The sequence below is a fragment of the Perca fluviatilis genome, chromosome 6 (assembly GCF_010015445.1).
Source record: "Perca fluviatilis chromosome 6, GENO_Pfluv_1.0, whole genome shotgun sequence".
NCBI lineage: Eukaryota > Metazoa > Chordata > Actinopteri > Perciformes > Percidae > Perca > Perca fluviatilis.
In genome coordinates this window covers 5641758-5667280 of record NC_053117.1, presented here as the reverse complement: position 1 = coordinate 5667280, position 25523 = coordinate 5641758, and the positions used below count along the sequence as shown (strand labels likewise).

The following is a 25523-nucleotide window of genomic DNA, read 5'->3' as shown; positions in this document are numbered from 1 at the left end:
TATTGCTGGAGTGGGCGGGATTCAGGACAACGCACAAAGAATAAATTCTCACGCCCGCTGTAGAGATTTATGAGACGACTGGATACACAAATCGAGGTCACTCAAAGAACACTTCCTTTTAGTTGACACCAGCGAGTGTAAAGGGACAGTGAGTACAACTAGCCGACACTTCACAGCAGTGAACTGTATAGAAGACCGCGGGTAAATGATGATCTTAGCAAATATTATTTGCAGTCAAATGTGTCTTGCATAACTGAGGTTATTTAGGTTGCTAAAGTTTGCTTGGTTTGTTATCTTTACGTCATTGACGATGTTATATTAATGCTAACGTTAGCTAGTTATTGTTTAGGTTACCAAGTTATGCTGAAACTAGTTTGCTGATAGTGGTAACGCTAGTTCTAGCCATCTGTTATAATGTCACTTAACGTTAACCACTCTGTTTGATCTGCAAGGCAGGACTTGTGTGTTACCAGACACATAGACAAGTTGTCCAAGCTTTTTTGGCTAGCTCATCTTGAAGTAGGACAACTATTAATAGCTTGCCACAGTGCTACTCACTTGTTCAACTCAGTGTTATTAGACCGAAAGCAATTAATGTCAATTGCCTAATAATTAGCGTTAGTTACACGCGGCTAGCTAGGTAGAATCAGATGATTAGCCTGTCCTACAGCAGCATCATTGAATGACATTGTGATTCATGGATAAGCCTTTGAACTTCTGTTAACGTTACTCAATTGCTACCTTTGCACTCATTGCAGTTAAAAGAACGATAGAGAAGATAAGAAACATTTGTGAAACTATGCCTAACACTTGCTATTCTGAACATGGGTCATGTTCACAGAAGGGCACAGCATGCACTCTGGATGGTCCATCGGTTTGTCCTACAGCCAAGTACTCTGTGTAAGTATTAAAATAATTAATATTTAGTGAAGTATATGTATGGTGATTAAAGGTCCCATGACATGGTGCTCTTTGGATGCTTTGATATAGGCCTTAGTGGTCCCCTAATACTGTATCTGAAGTCTCTTTTATATGGACCTCAGTGGTCCCCTAATACTGTATCTGAAGTCTCTTTTATATAGACCTTAGTGGTCCCCTAATACTGTATCTGAAGTCTCTTTTATATAGACCTTAGTGGTCCCCTAATACTGTATCTGAAGTCTCTTTTATATAGGCTTTAGTGGTCCCCTAATACTGTATCTGAAGTCTCTTTTATATAGACTTTAGTGGTCCCCTAATACTGTATCTGAAGTCTCTTTTATATAGACCTTAGTGGTCCCCTAATACTGTATCTGAAGTATCTTTTATATAGGCCTTAGTGGTCCCCTAATACTGTATCTGAAGTCTCTTTTATATAGGCCTTAGTGGTCCCCTAATACTGTATCTGAAGTCTCTTTTATATAGACTTTAGTGGTCCCCTAATACTGTATCTGAAGTCTCTTTTATATAGGCTTTAGTGGTCCCCTAATACTGTATCTGAAGTCTCTTTTATATAGACTTTAGTGGTCCCCTAATACTGTATCTGAAGTCTCTTTTATATAGACCTTAGTGGTCCCCTAATACTGTATCTGAAGTCTCTTTTATATAGGCCTTAGTGGTCCCTTAATACTGTATCTGAAGTCTCTTTCCCGAAATTCAGCCTTGGTGCAGAATTACAGCCACTAGAGCCAGTCCCACAATGAGCTTTCCTTAGTATGTGCCATTTCTGTGTCTGTAGCTTTAAATGCTATTGAGGAGGGGGGGGGGCAAGGTGGAGGGTGGGGGTGTGGCCTTGACCAACTGCCACTTGGCTTGTTTGCAAGCCATGATGTCTCTCTCTCGTGGGTGGGCCAAATTCTCTGGGCGGGCAAAGCAGAGAAAGGGGAGGTAACCTTTCCCCTTATGACCTCATAAGGAGAAGATTCCAGATCGGCTCATCTGAGCTTTCATTTTCTCAAAGGCAGAGCAGGATACCCAGGGCTCGGTTTACACCCATCGGCATTTCTAGCTACTGGGGGACCATAGGCAGGCTGGGGGAACTCATATTAATGTTAAAAAACCTCATGTGAAATTTTCATGCCATGGGAACTTTAAGTGCATGCTAAAGATATGGAACATTCCATGTAGTTTTCTTCCAGATATATTCTCTATGAACACTGATAGTAATGAAAACATTTAGCTGCTGTTACTGCAAAATTGGAACACTCCCAACCCCGGTCTTCCAACACTTGTTTCACAACAGATGTCTCATTTCTACAATCTCCACACACCCATGCTCTCAGACACCAAACACTCCACACTTGTGCTTCCTAATTCCTGTTACTGTTTTTGTTCTCTTCATCAGATATGACTAAACTTTGAAGACAGATGTGCATTTAGTGAAACCTTATCATCAATCCCCCCAGTACATCCATGTGTATAATTTTCTTCAAGTTTGACCCCCGGCCTGCGTCCAAAAATGCCTACAGGTGAGCAATTAACCCTTGTAACAAACTTTGATACTTACTGTGCTCAATGCAAAGTAAGTATATAAGGTGGCTAATTTGGTCAGTCATGCAGTACAGGGAGGGGAAAGAAAGGACTTGTAAGGAACATATATATGATGTCAAAATATAGACCATGCTCCCAGAAGATCATGAAATGCATCATGTGCAGAAAATGTATTTAAATTGCATTCACAGCCCTGGCGTTGTACTCTAGCTACAGCTATGTTGTAAACATTCCCTAATACTTCGCTCGCATAGAATGGAAGTGAACGGGAGGCAAATTTGCGTTGCGAAAGGATGACAAAAGCACGCCCAGCCCTACTGTGCCTCTGATTTGCCAGTACTTGTTGCCTTCGTTGATTGGATTAGTTAGGTTTAGGCATGAGGAGTAAGATTGGTTAGGGTAACAATACCAGGGTAAACCAATCAGAGGCAGAGTAAGCCAGAGTAGGGCGGGTCATGCCTTTGCCATCCTAGGAAAAGGGAGGCGGATAATCGCTGATGTTTATATTGCGACCGTGGCTTAAGCAGCAATTGGAGAAACACCATATCACTTGTGCACTTTTGATTTTGGCACTGCAGTGTGTGGGGACATTTTAAATCCTAAAAGGTACCCACTGTGTCCATCTGGATAACAATGGTATAAGGCTATTTTTTTAGATCCCCAATAGGCTGTATTTTTGGAAGGGTGTGTATACAAATTATGCTTCTTCTTTTTTTACACGGTTGTATAAAAGAAAAGAAAAAGCTGGGTTTAAATATTTCACTCAGTTTGCATCATATGGCTTCAGTAAAGTGTTGGAAAATGCAGCTACAGAATATATAGATACTTTTTTTGTTTTTAAATATAAGGTGAAAAAACCTTTTCAGGTGTCAAGTCTTGACATCACTGCTGTCATACTCTGACAATGCTGCAGTGTTCCCTATTTCATCTTGTTTCAAGATTGTCTTGTGTGCCACTTGGAGCTTTGAGAGGTGCAAAGACACACACGTACACACAGTAGAATAATAGCAAAGGAAAAGAGGTACAATTATTTTTTTTTCCCGTTTTATCATCTTATTTAAAAAATGTGAAACCAAGGTTCTGATTTTGGAGGTGTCAGTCTTTGCCAGGGCCCAAGCTGTGTATAAAGGGACCTATAGCTTTCTGTATTGGGCACATAATGTACTTAACCTACTAGTTATAGAAAATACATCACATATTTTGCTCAGATCTACCATCTTAAAGCGCTGAATGAATCTTTGTGCAAGCTCCATGTGCCCTACGCAGCAGTAAACGCTAACTTCTGTCAGTAGGGAGCACAGACCAGTGCACTATGTGCAGTCAATGTGAGTTACGGGGTGATGTCGACTCGAGTCTAGCGCATTATAATCCCCTTGAGCTTGACAGTGAACTTTATACCTGGCCATAGTCCATCTCTGACCTTCCCTCTGGGAGTCTAAACCCGGCTCAGGAGATCACAGCAGAGATGTGGTACGAGTTCTGACTCAGACCTGAACCTGGGGAAAGGTGAAACGTACTGTGCCTCGTGTGGTTACGTCAGTGATACATACATACATACATACATACATACATACATACAGTACAGGCCAAAAGTTTGGACACACCTTCTCATTCAATGTGTTTCCTTTATTTTCATGACTATTTACATTGTAGATTCTCACTGAAGGCATCAAAACTATGAATGAATACATGTGGAATTATGTACTTAACAAAAAAGTGTGAAATAACTGAAAACATGTCTTATATTCTAGTTTCTTCAAAGTAGCCACCCTTTGCTCTGATTACTGCTTTGCACACTCTTGGCATTCTCTTGATGAGCTTCAAGAGGTAGTCTACCATTGCAGGATGCTGTGGTAGCCATGCTGGTTCAGTATGCCTTCAATTTTGAATAAATCCCCAACAGTGTCCCCAGCAAAGCACCCCCACACCATCACACCTCCTCCTCCATGCTTCATGGTGGGAACCAGGCATGTAGAATCCGTCCTTTTCTGCGTCGCACAAAGACACAGCAGTTGGAACCAAAGATCTCAAATTTGGACTAATCGGACCAAAGCACAGATTCCCACTGGTCTAATGTCCATTCCTTGTGTTTCTTGGCCCAAACAAATCTCTTCTGCTTGTTGCCTCTCCTTAGTGGTTTCCTAGCAGCTACTTGACCATGAAGGCCTGATTCGCGTAGTCTCCTCTTAACAGTTGTTCTAGAGATGTGTCTGCTGCTAGAACTCTGTGTGGCATTCATCTGGTCTCTAATCTGAGCTGCTGTTAACTTGCGGTTTCTGAGGCTGGTGACTCGGATGAACTTATCCTCAGCAGCAGAGGTGACTCTTGGTCTTCTTTTCCTGGGGCGGTCCTCATGTGAGCCAGTTTCGTTGTAGCGCTTGATGGTTTTTGCGACTGCACTTGGGGACACATTCAAAGTTTTCACAATTTTCCGGACTGACTGACCTTCATTGGTTAAAGTAATGATGGCCACTCGTTTCTCTTTACTTAGCTGATTGGTTCTTGCCATAATATGAATTCTAACAGTTGTCCAATAGGGCTGTCGGCTGTGTATCAACCTGACTTCTGCACAACACAACTGATGGTCCCAACCCCATTAATAAGGGAAAAAATTCCACTAATTAACCCTGACAAGACACACCTGTGAAGTGAAAACCATTTCAGGTGACTACCTCATGAAGCTCATTGAGAGAACACCAAGGGTTTGCAGCGCTATCAAAAAAGCAAAGGGTGGCTACTTTGAGGAATCTAAAATATAAGACATGTTTTTTTTGTTAAGTACATAATTCCATATGTGTTCATTCATAGTTTTGATGCCTTCAGTGAGAATCTACAATGTAAATAGTCATGAAAATAAAGGAAACGCATTGAATGAGAAGGTGTGTCCAAACTTTTGGCCTGTACTGTGTATGTGTGTGTGTGTGGTGTCTATCTATCTATCTATCTCTCTCTCTCTATCTCTCTCTCTCTCTCTCTCTCTCTCTCTCTCTCTCTCTCTCTCTCTCTCTCTCTCTCTCTCTCTCTCTCTCTCTCTCTCTCTCTCTCGTTTTCTTTTGCTGCAGTGATGTATAAATCAAAAGGATGGTTTTAGACTAAATTGGGTTTATGGCTAGCCCTGGGTGCCGGCTAAACTTAGCCCCGCCCACAACATTTGAGGTCGGGAAGTTCGGGCTGGACTTGATCCGTTGTGGAGCAGCTATGCTCCAACCAGAGCTGTTTGGACCAATCAAATTGTCAGGGCGGGCTTTATACGATGATGGACAGATGAGCAACAGTAACGTAATCAACCACGTCACCAAAGAGCGCTTGGGTTGAATTTGTTTACAACAAAGATGGCTGCCGCTGTGTAGATTCCGCCGTTGCATCTGTTATAGAAGATATCGACAGCGCATAAAACTATGCGTCGCTCAACATACGTCACATACTCAGTCACTCTGATTGTTTGTAGGTCTATCCAATTGAGAGCAGAGTAGGGTTGGGTATCGTTTGGGTTTTTTTCCGGTGCTAAAGCGATACTTTTAACAGTGCCAGTGCCTGAACTAGTACTTAAGTTAAAAAAAGAAGGGTACTAAACAAAAGTTGGCGACATTAAAGAAGGGTTTGTTTATTGCTAAGGCCATATGGTCAAAATTTAAAGATTTAATAATAATGTAATAATTATAATAACTTATTTCATCAGTAAATTGCTGTTGAACGACAAAAACAACCACCAGATGGGAAAAGGGTATTTTACAATTACTGTGAATGCACCACGAGGCTACCCGTTTTAAGTGAACGCACCGTCTGTGTTGTTTAATTTCCGACAACAGCAGCTGCTGCGCTGCAGAGCAGACTGTTAGGTCCCGGTGTTGGAATCCTCTCCAGTGAAATCCAGTCACACTTTACACTGTTTAACGTTAGCTGTCAGCATTTTAACAGTGTTTAATTCAGCTGCTAGCTAACGGTAGGCTAACATTACACGCTGTCGAGTGTAGTGTAAAGTCAGGCACCGAAATTTTCGTTCTTATTCGGTCTCGTTACTACCATTTATGTCGGCACCGGTGCCCTATCGGCACCGCGTTTCGGTACCCAACCCTAGTGCAGAGGCATTTTCTTTCCTGGTTGGGTTGAAACACCCCCCATAATCACAGCCCAATGGAGTAGGCTCAGACTCAGATTCTAGTCAGTATGATGACGTCAGGCTGGTTAAAGGCAGGATTAAAGTTTCATTCAGAATAATTATTACACTCCCACAGCACAGGACAGTAGTATATTGTACCTACAGTGGTTAAGGGTTAAATGGGTCAGCACAGATGACTAAATCACTACCCACATGCTCAGATTTCTTCTTCTTTTCTTTTTTTATTTCAACTTTTTCAGCTGCTCAGAATAAAAGTAGTACTGCAAGCAACCAACCAGCATTGTAATATGATTTTGACTTGTAATTATAGCACTTCCTTTAGGCTAGTTAATGTCATTGAAATATCAGCAGCTTCCCTAGCAGTCCCTAGAGGCTGCTATGTTCATAGCACCCAAAAAGATGAAAGGGATTGACTAAACAAACAGCTGAAATTCTTTATCCCCTTCAGAGTATAATGTTACTCATGGCAATCTGCCAATTAAATTATGATAGGTGCTGTAAGCAAGTTGACATTTTGACCGAACACTGGTTTAAGAGAGAAACTGTCCAAAGCCTAAAAGGTTGCTGATGTGTCTTGACCAATGGATGGATTGCCATAATATTTGGTACAGATATCCAGGGTTCCCAGAGGATGAATCCTCATGACCTTGGTTACCTCTAGCAATAGCAGCAGACTTGATTTTTCACTCATCGACGTGACTCATCTCAACATCTACCGATGGTTGCTCTAGAGGAAAAGTCACCAAAAACCGTTTCCTCTTGGGACAATAACTACAACAAATTTTATTAAATTCCAGCTATTTTTCAAAATACCTTGTATTGGAGCAAATGGTTGATCAAGTGGAAATGAAATGTGACATGACGTTATACCTTATAGCTAACTCTGGTACTGCTAAGGAGGAGCTGTGCATTGTCCCTGTCAAATAAATAAATAAAAATAAATAAATAATGCAAGATGAAAGGTTGACAAAAAGTATATGGAATGATCCAATGGGAATCCTGAATATCCTTGAATACATAATTCCACATCAAATCTAACGTGGCTGCTGCCGTGTCCACAGACCACTGTGTTCACTGAATAGACTAGAAAGAATCCGAGTTCAGTGTTCATGCAGAGCTTTGATACCTCTCTGCTTCTCACCAGCCCTCCTACACGATGCAGCTGGCTGACTGTTACTGTGATCAGAGCTGCACACATGTGATTCCCCCCCTCAGGATCTGATAGCAGATGCTCTTTCTCTGGTATAGCATCATTAGTGTTAGCTTTGTTTTCTGGAGCAGCAGTGGCTCACCCAGTGCCATTGGGAACGGGCTGCCATTAGCCCTCGATGCACAGAGGTCCACCCCTATTAGGTCAGTTTGGCTTATTGGTTTGCTCTTAGCAGCATCCACCCACCCATGATTAATAGGGGGACCATTGCCAAGCTCAGGAGGAACAAACCTCTAAAGAGGTCAATAGATATTATTGGCCTTTTCTTCTGGCCTGTGTAGTTTTCCCAAAGGCTATGTAAGTGCCTCTCTACAATGTTTAAATCCATATCTCGACAATCTTTTACTCAAATTCTATAAATGTACAACACGCTGCACTATATGTTGGTGCTTAGCATGCTTACATACCATAAAATGCATGTATGTGGGGCACCCTGGCAGCTCACCTGGTTGAGCGTGCGCCCCATGTACAAAGTCTCAGTCCTTACCGCAGCGGCCCGGGTTCAAGTCTGACCCGCAGCCACTGCTGCATGTCGTTTCCGCTCTCTCTCCCCTTTCCTCTCTTCAGCTGTCCTGTCAAATAAAGGCCAAGAATGCCCAAAAATAATCTTAAAAAAAACAAACATGTATGCTTCTCTGCTAAAATGCTAATTCACGTTTACAAAAGTCACATGGTGCAATAGGAATAGGTCATCTTATCCTCTTGGGCCAAAGAAAGTTTTTTTATTTATTTATTTTTTTTGCCCTGGTTAGGGTTAGGGAACCTAACCCTAACCAGGGCAAAAAAAATAAAGGCGGTCGCAGCGCTGCCTGGAAGGAGCAGTTGGGGGCAAAAAACACCATTGAGCGTTTCGTAGCTGCTGGGTGAGAAGAGCTGGATGAGGGGTTGTGTGCATGTGTGTTGCTGTGTGAGGATTAAGAGTAGATTATAAAAGCTGAGTGAGGATACATAGCCACTAAGTGATGTTACAGTAACCGTTCCTCGCTGCAAAATTGACAGTAGTGACCTGCTAGTAAAGGCCTGTAGAAACTAATGGCTGGTGTTACATTAGATACAGGTCGCACTTTGTAGCTGTTCATGGCCATTAACATAATGCCATCATCACTCACCCTTAATAATAATGCAGGCCAAAGTGTAGTGCGGCGCTTAACTGACAGGCAGCCTGTGTCAGACAACGTGGTCCCATTTAAGGTGTGTGTGTGTGTGTGTGTGTGTGTGTGTGTGTGTGTGTGTGTGTGTGTGTGTGTGTGTGTGTGACGGTTTATCTAGATCTGCCACAGATGAATACGTGTTTCTTAGGTGTGTGTATATATATATCTATCTATCTCGTCGGGTACACAGGCTCGAGTCGGGCTTGTACTCCGGGTTGCGCAGTAAATGAGCGGTCAGGTGATGCGTTTCGATTAGCGCGAAAATGGATGCTGAGGAGGTGAAACGGAGGCTGGCCTCTGGAGGACTTATTTTATTTCTTTGTTCCAACTTCCAAGTGGCCGGTAGCCTACGTTAGTCATGAATAAATTATGTTAACCCTTGTGTTGTCCTTCGGGTCCCAGTGACCCGAAGGACAACACAAGGATTATGTACTTCCGTTTACTTTGTTGAGAATTGCTCTCTAAACCCTGTTTCTTGTAAAGTAAGTAAGTAAGTAAAGTTTATTTCTAGAACACATTTAAACACAGTTTAAGCTGACCAAAATGCTGTACAAACAAGAACTAAGGTGCTGTATTAACCCTTGTTTAGAGAGCAATTCTCAACAAAGTAAACGGAAGTACATAATCCTTGTGTTGTCCTTCGGGTCACTGGGACCCGAAGGACAACACAAGGGTTAAAATGTTAATAAATGACTCATTCTTGACAAAAGGCAAAAGAGCGGTGTGTGCGTGTGCACATTTGAATAATGTCGGGCTGTAAACGGGTTCGGGCTTTTAAAAAGCTGTCAATCAAAATGTACTTGTCGGGCTCGGGCCTTGTCGGGCCTAACTTTTAAGGCCCGATTACAGCTCTAGTCTTGTCTGTCTTCCAACTCATTAGCTTATGGGATGGGATGTCGTGAATTAGTCGTTGATAATGGATCTGCTGTTGAGACCAGCCATGTCCTTCTGTAATACCTCGTTGGTTCAAGTCAAGAGCAAATAAACAAGACTCACTGAATGAACAAAGGTAACCCGACAACCTCTGAACCCCTGGCTCTCGCTCCCCCTCCGCAGGCTAATATTGGCTGCAAACAGAGATGAGTTCTACAACAGGCCGTCCAAAGCTGCAGACTTCTGGGGGACCAACAGTGAGATCCTCAGCGGTAAGTCGGTACATTTGAGTCCAGCTCGTCACACACCATTTCACTACCTCACAAATACACATTTAAAAAGAAATGGTACATCTTGTTACATCTTGACAGATGGAATATGTGTTAGACTTTAAAACGTATGTCTCTTGGCTCTGTAACTATGTGACAATGCAGCAGATGTTGGCTTTTTAGCCGTGGTTTATTCAAGGATACATGGGTTTCAATAATCAAGAGAAAATCTGTCTCCTCCACCTCAGAATCCAATTCTCCTCTACTCCGTCACAGGATATCCCCACCCGCAGTAAACTATATTTAATTGACTGATGTCCAATACACATTATAGTCAAGCAGAGGAAATCAATCGTCCAGCCTTTTTTTTTCCTGCGGAAACGCAGAGATAGCTTCGTTGTTCGTGAGTCTCCTTTTCCCCTCTGTAATAGAGGGGTCAGGACTCCAGTAGTGGGCCCTTAGTTGATGGCTGCTTTTATGCGGTGTGACAGGAATAAATGGCTCTGCCTTATCTGCGGGACCGGGGGGGGGCAGGGCCCTGAAGGAGACACAGCATGACGCAAAGGGAAGGAAGCTATAGCTCCCAGTGGGATCAGGCTTGCTTTCAATCCACTCCCAGAGGAGGCAGACCTCTTGTCTTGTCGTGGTCACTGTCACTGTAAGTGGACCTGTCTTTATTGATCACCAGGAAGTGCAGTAGACATGCAGTGTACCTTTCCCATGTCATGCGAAGAAGAGGTATGTGGAAAGATGACAACAGATTCATTGATGGATTCAGTTTATTTATCGCTGCCAAAGCTACACATGAGGGTAGTCCAATCAAAAGACCGATCAAAGGATGTACTTCTATACTGATCTTTTTATGTCAATAACAGTCAATGGAGTATTTCATTAGGTGTGTCTTAATGCAGGCTAGTTCAAGTTCAGTATCTTTTCTTTCTTCCTTTCCCCGCCTTTCACATTCGAAGGACGCCAAGGAACGTTCCCCATTGTCGTAAGACAAACGTTGTAAATGGGGGGGGAAAAAAGAATTAACCTGTGAGATTAAGGTCTATGTTCAGTAATGCTTACACAGGTCTATAATTTGGTAGTCTATATCGATGACCATTTAGGGAAATGCTCCGGTACTGCCGGAAGATCTGTCGGATGTCCGTCACCTTCCACTTGGCGTTCTAACCTCCGGTGGATTTGTGAGGACTATGGTTAACTGCTCCTCAGATCTCTGCAGGGTAAATCCAGACAGCTAGCTAGACTATCTGTCCAATCTGAGTTTCCTGTTGCACGACTAAAACTAAAAAACTAAAACTACTTTTGAACGTACACACGTTCCACCAAAACAAGTTCCTTCCCGGGGCTATTTTGCAGAGGCACTGTTATTGCGTCCGGTGCTTGGCGCCCCCCCAAGACATTTGTGATTGGTTAATAAACCAGAGCATGTTTTTCTCCCATCCCGGAGAGCTGTGTGGACTAGCCAGACCCTCCTCCGCAGCGCTGTGGAGGAAAAATATAGTAGTATTATAAGGAAGACTTCCTTACTGGACCTGTGTTGAACATAGGGTTCTTAAACCATTGTGTAAAATCAGTAGCAACCTGGGAAATGACTTTACTAAATGGATACTAACTGGGTATTGAATGTTGTGGGGATTGTTCAATAGTATGGAGGAGTAAGGATAACTCTTATAACGGCTTATTGAATGGCTAAAAACAGCGTAAAATATATTTTACCTCCAGGTGAAGTCCGATGAACAGCATGGAGCTGCGTTTAAGAAACATTTGACTACTTTTGTGTTAACCAGGCCTGGACCTGGAATGTAGTAAGGAGGGAGGATCATGGCTGGGGATCAGCAAGCGGGGCAAGCTGGCTGCAATCACCAACTACATGGAAGGACGTCTCAACCCCGATGCACAAGGAAGAGGTGAGCCAGCCGTGGAAAAAGGCACAAATATGTTATTCACTGATAAAATGCATCCATAGTCTCCACAGACTCCTGTGAAGTATGAAGAATGTTGCTTACACTTGAGATTTATTTGATAACTTAACTGGTCCTAATAGTCTATTCATGCAATTTCTTTAATAGGTTGGTACTGTATATTTTATCGTTCACCCTTAAAAGTGCAACATTGCATTTCTGGCGGCATTTTGAAGAGTCTTGTGGAACCATTTGTGCTGCAAGTTTCACATATCTACTGTATCTTTTATTATTTATATGTACATATTTTATATGTATTATTAACAACTAGGCTGGGTTCATTGAGTGCTAAATTTAAGAACCATTTCTATTAACCTTTGCCATTCTGCAGGATTTCTAGTGTCTAACTACCTGATGGACAAGGATCTGGACTGCTACTCTTACCTGAAGAAGGTGTCGACAGAAAGCCACCTGTACAACGGCTTCAACCTCATCACCGCGGAGTTCAAGTGAGTGAAAGGTGTGGTGATATCTATCTTACGTGTATAGTCCATTCACTGGTAAAGCTTAGCGAAAGATGTATTGACATCATGAGAATCTTTACACTGAGAGTTAGTTGCGAGAAGAAACGTTTGTCTTCCAGTAAGCAGCCATACTCGCAACCTGATACATTTTACAAGTTGGAATTTATTTCAGAGTTAGAAAAAAAATACGTAATGTAGCCACCTTAGGCTGTCGGATGTTCCGACGAAGTTCTTTACTGCACTGTTTTGGTGTCATGAAGTGATATCTGCCAATTCTTGTGCACTAAAGGAATCAAACTCAGTTTGTTGAGAATGGGCTGTAACTCTGTTCCTCTGAATTCTGGCCTTACCTTGGAATGAAACCGCAAAGGCAGCGTCTTCATCTCTGGAGTGCTAGGAAGGCAGAATTGAAAAAGAAATCTAGGCTGCTGAGCTGTGAAAGAGGCAGCATTAAAATTCTGAAGAAACACCTGTTCGTGTTTCAGGGTTTCAGACAAATGAAAATCTTGACAGCATTAAAAATGATGAGTTTTTTTTTCTTTCTGTCTTTTTTTTCTCGCCTTTTTGAATTTGGTGAAGTGAGAGAAATTGAAGTGGGATCAGTGCACACAGAGATAGTTGTCACGGTGGAGGCCCCTGTAGACAATTGGCATGGAAATGGGTCTCAGTTTCTGCCAGCGAGAGGTTGGAGGTTCAGCTCCAACACACACGCACCACCAGACACACCATACTGTATCCCTGGGGCCGGGGAGATATCAGGCTTTCCACAGTGGAGTTTGGTGTCATGATCCATGTATCCTGGTAACATGGCCTCAAGACGGGTTTTTATGCTTGTCCCGCCCTTCCTCCACGTTGTTTTAGCATCACTTTAAAGTGCCCATATTATGAAAAAAATCACTTTTTCTGGGATTTGGGGTGTTATTGTGTACATGCTACCGCTAGCATGCAACCCCTTTGTCAATGGCAAAACACTGCTAGTTCACCACAATCTACAAAAGAACTACTTCCATGTCCCTGTTCTGCAGGTATTCCACGCAAAGTTGGAAGTGCGCCCTCGTTTAGAAGAAGTCTCCCGGCTAGTCCTGTCTTGTACAGGCAGAAGTTGTTTAAACAGCTAGCCAGCTGATGTGATCCTTACCTAGCTAATGAGCATGTGCGACTCCCAACAAAGATGTTACAGCAGTGAGATGTCTCACTTTGTAGCTAAAACGGAGACCTGAACACCGGGTGAAAAGAGGAGCTGCAGCAATGTGCAGTACAACAAAAATATGGTGATTTTTTTTTTTTTTTTTAATTAAACCATGTAAACTTATTCTGATATAACCTCTAAATACAATTTATGAACCTGAAAATGACCATAATATGAGCACTTTAAGGTTGGAGAGATACATTGGTTTTCTGCTCTATGGTGTCGCCTGGGTGTGTGTCGCTCACACCGAAACGGTACTCAGAATGGCAAACCCCATCGACTGTCGTGCTAAAATATTTTTCTTACTTAGATTTTGTAAAAGGTATCGAGAAATGGACACCGTGAAGTCCATTGACCTAGTGACTGTAACCAGAAAATAAGTCTGAGGTTATTAGCGGAGCTGATGTCCGTGAACTAGCATGTTGCTCCTCCCACAGTAGGCTGCTTGAAACACAGACTATCAACACGCAGGACCAGTTGACCAATCACAGTCCTTGCGGTCTGCGTCGCCTCGACGCGAAGTTACAAATTTTTGGAGGTGCACGTCGAGCTACGGCGGAGGGCTCGCAGGGGGGTTCGCGGCGACGCAGAGGTGTCTGCGGGGGTACGCCGTCGATTCCACGCAGAAGCATAAAACAGCCTTAAGCAATCAAGATATGCAAATGTCCCTGTTAAGACCGGGAGCTGTAGTTGTGCCTGCGCTGCCCCAGTGGCATTCCTCTTAAATGAAAGAATAAGGTGCCACCCCCAACCTCATCGTGCTGTCATCTGAGGCAGAAATCACTCAGCAGATCCTTGTGCTGTGAAAGTACTGTGTTTTGTTTCTCTCCTCAAATACCCATCTGCTGGGTGCTGCATTCACTGCAGATAGAGATGACACACAGTGACTGAAAGCAAGCCTACATCTTTTTAATAAACCACGTCATTACCAGCCTATTTGTTTTCCAATGTGGTGTGGCCAGCAGCTCCGAAGAAATAAGGCGTCTAGTTTCTTTTCCGGATCAATAACTACGTCTGGTGTATAGAGAGTAGCACTATATTACAATTAGAGGATCTCTCATTCATCTGTAACCAGCTACATGATTTATGATGGGGCGGCAGAGGGTGACACAATGTGCTCACCATTTTGTAAACTGTGTTTGTCTTCACTCTGGGTTTTTGTGTGTGTGTGTGTTTGTGTGTGTGTGTGTGTGTGTGTGTGTGTGTGTGTGTGTGTGTGTGTGTGTGTGTGTGTGTGTGTGTGTGTGTGTGTGTGTGTGTGTGTGTGTGTGATCACCCTCATTGTGATGCAATGAGTAGAAAGGGTGTACAATTAATACAGAACCCAGAGGCATTCATGTATTCCACTCCGGCCATGATTTATGTATTGCTTCTTTTAAATTGTGATGCTTGTTAAACCAGTCCTGCCTCGATTAATAATCCATGACCATGTTGGGTTGAGTTGTACATGCAAGTGATTTGGTCATTGGCATCATGCTGAGCCTTCCCTCTGTGGAGCTAATACCATGAATATTTACTTTTTGATCTCAGATCATCTCTGATTGATGCTCTCAAGGCTCCTTTTTTTTATTTTTTTTTTATAGACTTTTCTATAGCTTTGGTTTTTGATCTGATTTCATGTCGCACTCCCTTTAAAGCCAGTGCCCAGATATTATCCTCTTATTTTTTTTTTAAGATTATTTTTTTAGGCTTTTCCACCTTTTAATGGACAGGACAGCTAGGTGAGAAAGGGCCAATCTGCGTTGAGGCATAAATATGTAAATAAATATATGTAAATGTGCGCCTGCTCTACCAACTGAGCTAACCCGGTCACGGTATTATCCATTTGAAATACTATTTTGTCTGATGTTTGCCTTCAACCAAATGCCCCGCTTAATGTACTTTCAGTCAGGCAGAGTGTGGCTGCTTTTACAAAACAACTTTAGAATGTGGTTCAATCTCATGGTCTCAAACCATGTGTTGTCATTCTTGGCAGAAGCTAGTTTGAGCTGAGAAAGACAAACAGCGGAGCATCAGATAGGCACATTCCAGAGTATCAGGGGTGGATGAACTCTCAACATTTGAAAGACTATGAATATTTGTTTTTCCAAGCACTACTAAGATTACGTGTTGGAAAATCACATTATCTTTGAGTGAAATAGAACATGTTTACGTACCCAATAGAATTAGAAGTGGATGCTCACAGTAAATAGCTCAAATATAGCCTGCATTGTTCATTGAGTGAATCCAGAGGTCTGAAAATTGCCACAAAAATCGAAATACTTGTGATTTTAGCTTTACCCTTGTTAGCATGCGGTCATATAAAACCTCAGGAGAAGCTCTTAATTAGGGCTGGGCATCGTTCAAAATCATTCGATCCGGTGCCAATTTCGATACCTCAGTTTCGATGCCGGTTCCTAACGATACTTTTTCCCGATACCATATGTTTTAAAATCCATTTCAACATCAATAACAATACATTGAACACAAAGCCTTTATTTTCCACCTTAATTGGGAATCAAGACAAAATAAAAAAATTCTGCTCACTCAGAGTAAAATTAATAAAAGTGCCTTGCATTGCAAGCTCAGCCTGTCAGTCAGTCATCAGGGCAGAGAAACCACCGTTGAGCCTTCTTGTCTAAGAGGAAGTGTAACGTCAACAGCACCGCGACCACTTTCGGCTCGCCATTAATATCTTATTGCAGCAAACGCTGTCTGCGTGAAGTTTTGAAAAACTGTAACTACCCTTGAAACCCCTTTATCGGCATCGCCGTGACTCACTGGGACGTCAACAAAACTGCAGAGCCGACGACGTAGTTTACTCCGTCCGCACCTGCGTGTGTCGGTCGGAGCTCCGCTCTGTGTCAATATGCAGAGAGGACAGATAAGGTTGCGCTCAGACGCTTTTGGAACCGAAATTTGGCACCGAAAGATAAATAATTTTTCAATGCTCATAGGATCGGAGTATTTTTTTCACCATAAAAGTATCGACGTTCGGTGCCCAGCCCTACTCTTAATCCCACTATATTTTCCTGCCTTTATCTTTCCATGAAACCAAAGTATTGGACAAAGTGAAATTTAGATCTGACGATGGAGCTAAAGGAAAACTCACTGGATCACCAAAGCTATTACAATTCATGCTGAGGGGAATGTGAAAGTCAATTCCAAATTTCATTGAAATCATCCATCCAGTAGTTGTTTGTGCCGTCGGACTTTTAACCAGAAATGTCAATCTTGTGATGGTGCTAAAGGAAAAGTCAGGGAATCTCCGAAGTCATTAGGATTCATCCTCTGGGAACTAAGACTAGCGGAACCAAGTTTTATGGTAATCCATCCAGCAGGTTTTGAGCTATTTCACTCGTGGTGGACCGACTGACAGATCAACATTGCCATCCATTGAGCCATGAAGCTATCGTGGCTAAAATGAACACCACGTAAAACAAGTGTTGTATCCCCCTATTCAATGACTTTAATGATCTGCATGTGTTGCTGTACATGCACAGGTGTGTGTGACTGGATACCAGAGTACATGCTGTCCTTACCCAGGAGCCCCCACCGACTACCCATCTTCGTTCTGAACGATAATGTCGAAAGCTCATCCAACCATCTCCGGGTAACTACTCCACAGCTGGCGATGGGGAAACCGCTCCGCAGGCTCGGTATAGAGGACTCTTCATTAGATCGTCTCCCAGCCAGCATACTGATTACCTCTCTTACTGAGATCTGAAAAAGCCTGTTTTTGACTCTTCCCTCCTCGTTCTCGGTCTGCCCAGTGATCTTGACCTCCTGCTGTTTCCTCATCTCAGCCCAAATCAACCCACAGCACCCCTTGATGGGAGTTTTGATATCCTAGCCAGTTTCAAATCGATAGAAATAGAGCTATCCCTCTGCAAATCCTCCACCTGTTTCCACCACGGTCAATTTGATGCATATCACAGGGCAAAGTGTATACATAAACACCAGGGCCTTTTCAGGCATTGTTGAGTTTAGGGCCATGCTCAAACTAGTTTTTCCCACACTGTGTTTGCCCTCCGCAGAACTGACAACCAGTTAACAGCTTTACGCATTCGTCAGTTTCCCTTCAGGTTACAGTGCCATCTGGTTCCCACTGAGCAGCTACTGTGTACGTGCGTGTATGAGGGGTGACTGCTATCACCCGAGTCAACATTGGCCAGTGCTGCTGTGTTCATAGTAACCATGGGAACTTGGGGAAGCAGTTGTTTATTCAGACTGTTCAACCGGGTTTGGGTACAAGTTGGAAGCAATATCAAGGTCTTTGATTTGTTGTTGTCAGAGAGACGGTGTAGTGTCAACCTAACCCACAGCTTCGAGTGTTCTCTCACAGCTGCTTGGACACATTGTCCTGCCGTTAGAAGTCTCTCTGCTCCAGGAAGTAAGTGTGTGTGTGTGTGTGTGTGTGTGTGTGTGTGTGTGTGTGTGTGTGTGTGTGTGTGTGTGTGTGTGTGTGTGTGTGTGTGTGTGTGTGTGTGTGTGTGTGTGTGTGTGTGTGTGTGTGTGTGATCTAAACAACCACACCTGTTGTAATTGCCAATATGTGCAGATCTGATACATTGTCAACTTGTGTGTGTGTTCTTTCTTCCATTCCTTTAGTCTTTAGTTGTTTTAATGAACTGACTAATCCGATGAGAGACTAAGATTAATCAGTCCAGTCACCCCACCCACATATTCATTGTCACGTCACACCATCTCTTACCTCATTCTGTTTATGTATTTGGGTTGACCTGATAGATAATGGTCCTCAATGCTTCCATTACAACTGGCCGAGGAAGACAAGAAGCATTTCATTGTATCAAGTAAAGTTTAACGTTGATGAGCAAATAAATATACAAACATCTTTCTTAACCTGAAGTGGTACACCTTTCTTGTGCTTAAAACAATAAATACGTCTCTCAACTATAAACCCTGTAGTCAACTTGTTAACCTTCATATACTGTGGGATGAAATCATTGTTAATGGGTTGGGCAAACCTTTCTTTTGCTTATAATATATGGTATAGACCAACGGCCGATTATGTATTTTGGCTTTTAAAACTATCCGATAAAGTTTGTGGCAGAGCAACAAGCCCAGCAGCATATTTTATTCCTGTCTTGCCAGCTCTTGACTGGGAAACTTTCCAAGTTAGATGTTGAAGCAGTGTTGCGCCACATTTCAGATTGACTGATGCCACTGGTACGCCTGTCATAAAACTGACATACAGTATAAAAAAAAATAAAAAATGAATTCCCCTGCTGGTTCAAAGGATTTGGTCCCAATTTACTATTCACTCTCCTGTACCAAAGCCGTCACAGCTGCCCTTGATGTCAGACAGATTTTTTTCAGACTGAATAAATTCCCTCTGAGGACTTTGCAAAGATATCGAACACCGTAACTAAAAGGCTTTATGCTAGTGAAAGTTGTTTGCAGCACTAATTTGTATTTTGAAACCTTTATTTTACCCAGTTTAAATGCTGCAATTAACTACAGTGTTATGTATTTTTTTTAATTTTTTTATTTTCCAAGACTGCAAAGAAAATCAGTCATCAAAGAATACCGTATGGTGCACTGTTGATATTCTCTTTCACCCTGAGCACTCCTTTTACAGGATTCCCTCAAGAGTGCTTCTTTGAACATCATCTTCTCGCTGTATTTATGTTTATTTAAAGAGCATAGAAGCATTGTGACTCTTGACACAGCCTTTGTAATTAGACATAAACAATTTAATCATCGCTAAATCGATCTGTAATTTTTCCGTCTTGCTGTGTACCATGTAGGGCCAAACAAGACACTGTGTGTTACTATGGAAACCGAGGCAGCCCTGAACCCATCCATCTAAAAGCAGGTCTGTGTTTTTGCTATGGTTGCTGTAGAAACCGTTCCTTTCACATCATACCCCTTCTGTCAGCCTATGGCCCATTCACGTTAGCCTGACATTTCCATGTTGATATTGTTGTCAGATTGTCTGTCTGTTTATTGGAGGATCATGTGCCGCGAGGTCACCCAACAGAGCTTACTAGTGTATATGTTGGTCTGTGTTCTTCGTACGCCCCTCAGCAGGAATCTACGGCTTGAGTAATTCACTGCTGGAAACTCCATGGAGGAAACTTTTGCAAGGCAAGCGTCACTTCACCAGCGTTGTCAGCGACCAGTCCCTGTCCTGCGACGGACTGGTGCAAGAGCTGCTCAGCGTCCTCAACAACGAGGAACTGTGAGTGGCGAACACCCACTTTAAAGATTCCCACATCATAACAACACATTTCACTCATCTTAGTTTATGAATAATCGTATAATAATACTTTGCTTTTCTATTGATTGTAAAGGTCCAGTGGGTAACGTGTTCAGTTGTTAATTATCAAAATCTGTGTTGCCCGTTCACAAACTTGTCTTTTTTCATGAATATTTACCTCCACCATCAATTCCAAGTATTCCTATTGGCTGGAAATTTTATATTTGCATTTGCATGAACTGGGGTAGACGCTCCATATTCATGCTCCATCTTGAAATACGTTAGCCGGTAAGGGACATACAGGACATACTGCTCCGCCTTTCGCGTTTTCACTGTCACATGATAAACTCACAGCTGCTGCTAATGGGTATCGTAGCTTCCTGGCCCCGGCAGGTTTGAAGAAGGAAACATGGAGGACCACACGTATTCAACATCCAAATTTCTTCTTCTTTGCCCAGAAAAAGAAAAAGGAGATTGAAAACAGCAAGAGACCGTCTTTTTGAAGCGTGAAGGCTACCGTAGCTCTAATACCTACTTTGAACTGCGTGGCGTGAGAGAGTTGATTGCGATATATGATCTCAACGCTAGATGGGAGAAATTCCCACACATTGGACCTTTTTTAAAAGCTTTTTGTTGGATGTGAAGCAATTCTGTGGCTTTAATATGGATGAATTGCCATTAACGTTGACATGTAGAGGTTATTTACATCTACGTTCACTAGGGGTGTGAGGAGACACTCAGGTCACGAGACGAGACACGAGATTGGATTCACGAGAACGAGACAAGATTTTAACACTATTTTAAAGAAAACTTAAATGATGAAATATGACTGGAAAAATAGCCTTTTATTCGATCGAAAGTCACAAAATGAAATGAAAATTGAAACCACACTTATGTCCGCTTTACCGGCATTGTGGCGTGCGTGTCGATTGATGTAACGTGATTAATTTTCAGTTGCACTGATGTAATTCTGCACTGGTGTACTGATATCGCAAGACAACTTTTAACCTCGACGAGAAATTACGGTTCACTAGTAATATAGGGCTGCACGATATGAGGAAAATATCTAATTACCATTATTTTGACTGATATTGCGATAGCCATATGATTCACGATATGTTTTTTTTTTTTTTGCGAAGATCTGTACCAAACAAACAAAAAATCTTTAGTCTGTAGGATTCGATTTGTAGGCTGGGATGTCTGCAGCACAACAATACTTAATTCAGAATGGATTAAGTATTGTTAAACACATATGTTGCCTTTAAAGCCCCCCCCCTGTGATTTGGATATTGCACTAGTCCATAAAAGTACGTTAAAATTGCGATTAATTGTGTCTGATCTATAGTAATATGTAGAGTAGTATGTTGATGGTGAACATTGCAGAATTTTGAGACTGAAATTAGGGACGAGAACAGGTTGAGGAACCATTTGTTCAGGTGTTGCTTGTACATTACATCATTTTTGGATATTATGCATGAGTCGATCGCTGACTTTAACATACTGCATGGGGAATATGACAGAGAATGATCTATATGCTAACTCGTGACTCTAAAGCTTTTCAAAGAGGTGCATTGTGGGTTTGTTTTACAGGAACACACCTGATCCAGCTCAGGAGAGACAGGGTGATGGTTTAAGCAAGCCGGCAATCCAGGCTCAGTCTGCAGTGTGTGTTCGCACCCCTCATTATGGCACAAGGTCAGTGTCTCCCACCTACACCTCCTCTCTCTCCTCTCTCCACCCCACCCCCCCCCACCCCATTGGCGTGCAGGATCATAGAGAACACCGTTCTCAACAGATCTGTTGCTATACACAAAAATCCCCAGTGTAATCAATCCTCCACACACAGTGAGCAAACGAAAGGGGATTGTCTGCACTGTGATGCCACGGTCCTAGCGGTGTCAGGGTTTTGATTTTAAATGGAAAATCAAAATGAGATTTAGATTTCAATTATTTTGTCTCTCCACCACTACTTGCGCATGCCCAAAGAAGAAACCTGGCAACGTTAGCTTACCAGTAGCCTGCAGCTCCACTTTTCCAGACGCCACGGCCACTGCCGGAGTCGTAGATGACGGAGAAACAACAGAACTGTAACAACAGAACTGTAAAATCCTCCTGCTTTCCGGTGGGGCAACATTTTGCCTTCCCCTAAATACGCTAAAAAACAACCAACATCAAAGCCTGTGGGCTCAGAGGACTTCATAGTGCGTCCAGGTGCACCTCGTTAAACTTATGGTGCATTCAAGTCTGCCTTGTAAACCCTGAGAAACTCAAATTATTGTTGTAAAGTACCCTTCTGCCATCTAGTGGCTCGTATTGCTGAATTTCTGCCACTGCTTAAAAAAAGGTTTCAATTGAACTGTATCGTGACCAATCAAAACTAAAATTCGAATTGTGGATTTGGAGAAGCGTGACACCCCTACACGGTCCTGTAGCCAAAAGGTCAGAGGGTCAGTCTTTGCCAGAGCCATCAAAGTGTCCTTTTAACAAGGCACTGTCTGCCACCGCCTGCTCAGTCTTATCACGGGTGTTTGCTCAATACCTCAAATGTGACTTTTAAATGATCATAGTTGTCCTTGCCGTCTTCTTTGTTTTCTGTTTTAGCGTTTTAAATTGTTAATTTTAACGTGTTTGTGTTTGTTTGCTTGTATCCTGTGTCCCTGCCTATTTAGGACCAATACGATTATCCTGATAGACGCAGAAGGCAACGTGTCCTTCACAGAGCGCACCATGCTCAACTGTGACACAAGCAAATGGAGCACCAGTTCTTTCCAGTTCAAACTGCAGGCGTAAAGACATGATGGAGGAAACCCACTCTGTGCCTTTCTGCATTACCTTTCCTTCCATCACCCCCCCCCCCCTCCTCCTCAAGCTGCAGTTGATCATAGCAGCTATGTGAACATGTCGGCACAGTGATATGTATTTCTTATTCTTTATTTAAGCTAAAATGCTTTTTTTTTTCTTTTCTTTTTTTTTTTTTTAAATTGTGTGCTAATTTAAAAGATTGCCAAAGAAGATTTTATAATTTTGTAGAGGAAAATTATTTTACCCACATTTCACAAAACAGCAGGGTTGGGTTGCTTCAAAAAGTCTAGTCCAGTACAGGTCGCTGGTAACCTGCTTTAAAATGCAACCATTACCATCGAGATTAAGATTATTTTAATGCAATCTAATTTATTCTTTTTGGTGTCATATTTTTACCTATACATGTCGTGAAGTGAACATACACTTTATGCACAATTTCTAAACTGCAATTTTAAATAGTTTTTTTGTTTCACACAATGGGAAAACGTTGAGCCACCAGTATTTTTCTAGAGAACGTGTCATCTGATTTAGGTTTACAGTTACTGTCATAGATTAGCGCTACCAACTACTTTTTACATTTCTGATTACTGTAACTTCATTACAGGTAATTCATGAGTTACATCCCAACCCTGCACAACAGTAGCCTGAATGTTGGTTACAACAGATGTTGAATGCATACCGTTTTCAGGCTCTGGATCTCTGACCACTTCCACAGCTGCTTGACAATAAAAAAAAAAAAAACACTCACATTTGGCTTACCATGTAATGATTGTTGACAGAAACACACTGGGAGGAATCCATTTTTTGTTTAAGTGATCACATCTGTTCATTCACCTGCCAGGAGATTTCTGCATTATATCAAAAAGAGAGCTGGTTCTTCCTTTTGCCGTATGTATTCTGCTTATTGTGTGTGTTCGCCATTTACCCACACGTTACTCTTACAGGTGATGCTAATTCAGCAGGAAAAACAAAGCTGTTGAGTGGTTTAGAAACTCAAACTGGAGAAGGCTTGTGCAAATATTAAATATCTATTATTTATTCCTCTATACTTAATGGACTAAAAGAGTTTTTCAAGAGGCGTATTTCCACTATCTTGTGGGGAGAGGGGTATTTGAATTACCAGTGGCCCCATCGGGTTAATGTCAGCTCCTCAGGGGCCCATGAAAGCACAAGAACCCACACTATATATGACTTGAATAATGGAGCTTTCATATAGCCATGTGGCTGTCCCAGGCAGTCTACAGCAGACTTTATTCTCTACAAAAAAGCAAATTTCAGATTTTTAACATGGCATTTTGACACCTTGTTAAAGTAGGAAATGTACAGGGGCAAATAATAAAATTAGTTAATTACATTGAGCTACTTTGGTTTCTGGGTCCTCTTTAATGTTATTAGTAGCACATGTTTTCCCTAGTATGAAAAGTCCAAATGTCTGCTGTGATAAAGACCGATGTTACAAGACAAAATGTACATGGCCAACATTCATTTTAAAACGAAAAGAAAAGATGGAAAAAAAAAAAAACTGCTCTTGCATTGAATTTGTGCTACATATTGTGTTGATTTGAGACGCAACACATTTGATGTGTGTTTAAAATCCTCCCACAGGTTACTCTAACTATATAAAGACATAAAATAATTTGTGAAACCATCTCCACTAGCCCTGTATTTTAAGTGGTCACTTATCTACTACTGTAAGTGAACAGTGACCCCATCTGGCAAGTTAAGATACTGCAATTTACAGGATCCTCATGGAGTCTGCCTCTGAAGACTTTAGGATATATCAGAATCAGATTTATTGGCCAAGTATACTTACATAAAAGGAATTTGACTTCAGTAGGTGTTAATTCTCTATACGTTCAACAAATAGACCGGTAGTAGTAAACATTTGGTAGACAAATAGTAACAGACACATACTGTACAATAGATCAAACAATATACATATAGGCACATATCGTATACATATTTATATACAAAAATACAAATATACAAATAAGACATAATATCAAGACAAGTACATGTGGAGTGGGATGCAAGGTGCAAAAAGTCATAGTGTAAAGTAGTGTGCAAGATGCATATTGGAATGATAAGTATGTAATGTGTAGAGAAGTGGGTGAGTGGCCAAAGTGGGGATGACCGCACTTATCTGAAGTTCAGTAGAGTGATGGCAGAGGGGAAGAAGCTGTTCTTCTGTCTAGTTGTTTTTTGTGCGCAGGGATCTGTAGCGCCTGCCAGAGGGAAGGAGATTAAAGAGAGTGTGTGCTACTATATATATTTAATACATTTATGCAAAACTCTAAAATCTTAAACTGATCAACTCTTAACCTGATCAACTCTTGACACTGTTGGTGGTGCCAGTTGAAAAGAAAACCACGAAAAGAAGCTGTGTTGTTCATAAACACATCTTGTCAGCATTGCTTAGTTACATTGACCTGTCAAATGAATGCACCTTTGACGTCAGTAAAAAAATTAAAAATTGTGTGCGCACAGATATGGATAGGCCTATATATAGCCTATTTATATATATATAAGATACAAATATTATCTGTCAGATTTCAGGGACTCCATGGCTACCTGCAAAACACTGCATCAGAGCTCTCTATGTTATAGACCTGTATACTGTTAACTGACTGCAGACATTTCTATTGGTTATTGTGCGTTTTACAATATACAAAAAATATTCTTTATCTGGAAGCAATCACACTGTGTTTAGTTTGAGTTTGTGCTCTTCTCAACATGCAGGTCCTGAAATATGATTTTATTCATATTTTGATTGTATCTCGTGCGAGATATGTTGTGTGTTGTGT

At 41.9% G+C, this 25523-nt stretch overlaps 1 protein-coding gene across 2 annotated transcripts; it reads left to right on the top strand.

The window, feature by feature from the left end:
* Nucleotides 1–71: 71 nt before the first annotated feature.
* tango2 (transport and golgi organization 2 homolog (Drosophila)) lies at nucleotides 72–24077 on the top strand. 2 transcript variants are annotated; one of them, XM_039804097.1, is made up of 10 exons: nucleotides 72–201; nucleotides 842–900; nucleotides 2324–2447; nucleotides 10007–10095; nucleotides 11889–12008; nucleotides 12394–12511; nucleotides 19466–19533; nucleotides 19749–19899; nucleotides 21508–21612; nucleotides 22587–24077. In XM_039804097.1, the coding sequence occupies exons 3-10, from the start codon at nucleotides 2392–2394 to the stop codon at nucleotides 22705–22707; spliced, it is 828 nt and encodes a 275-aa protein (XP_039660031.1). In that variant the 5' UTR covers nucleotides 72–201; nucleotides 842–900; nucleotides 2324–2391; the 3' UTR covers nucleotides 22708–24077. The 2 variants fall into 2 exon arrangements, with proteins under 2 accessions (XP_039660031.1, XP_039660030.1); XM_039804096.1 differs by having other exon boundaries at nucleotides 19746–19899.
* Nucleotides 24078–25523: the final 1446 nt, after the last annotated feature.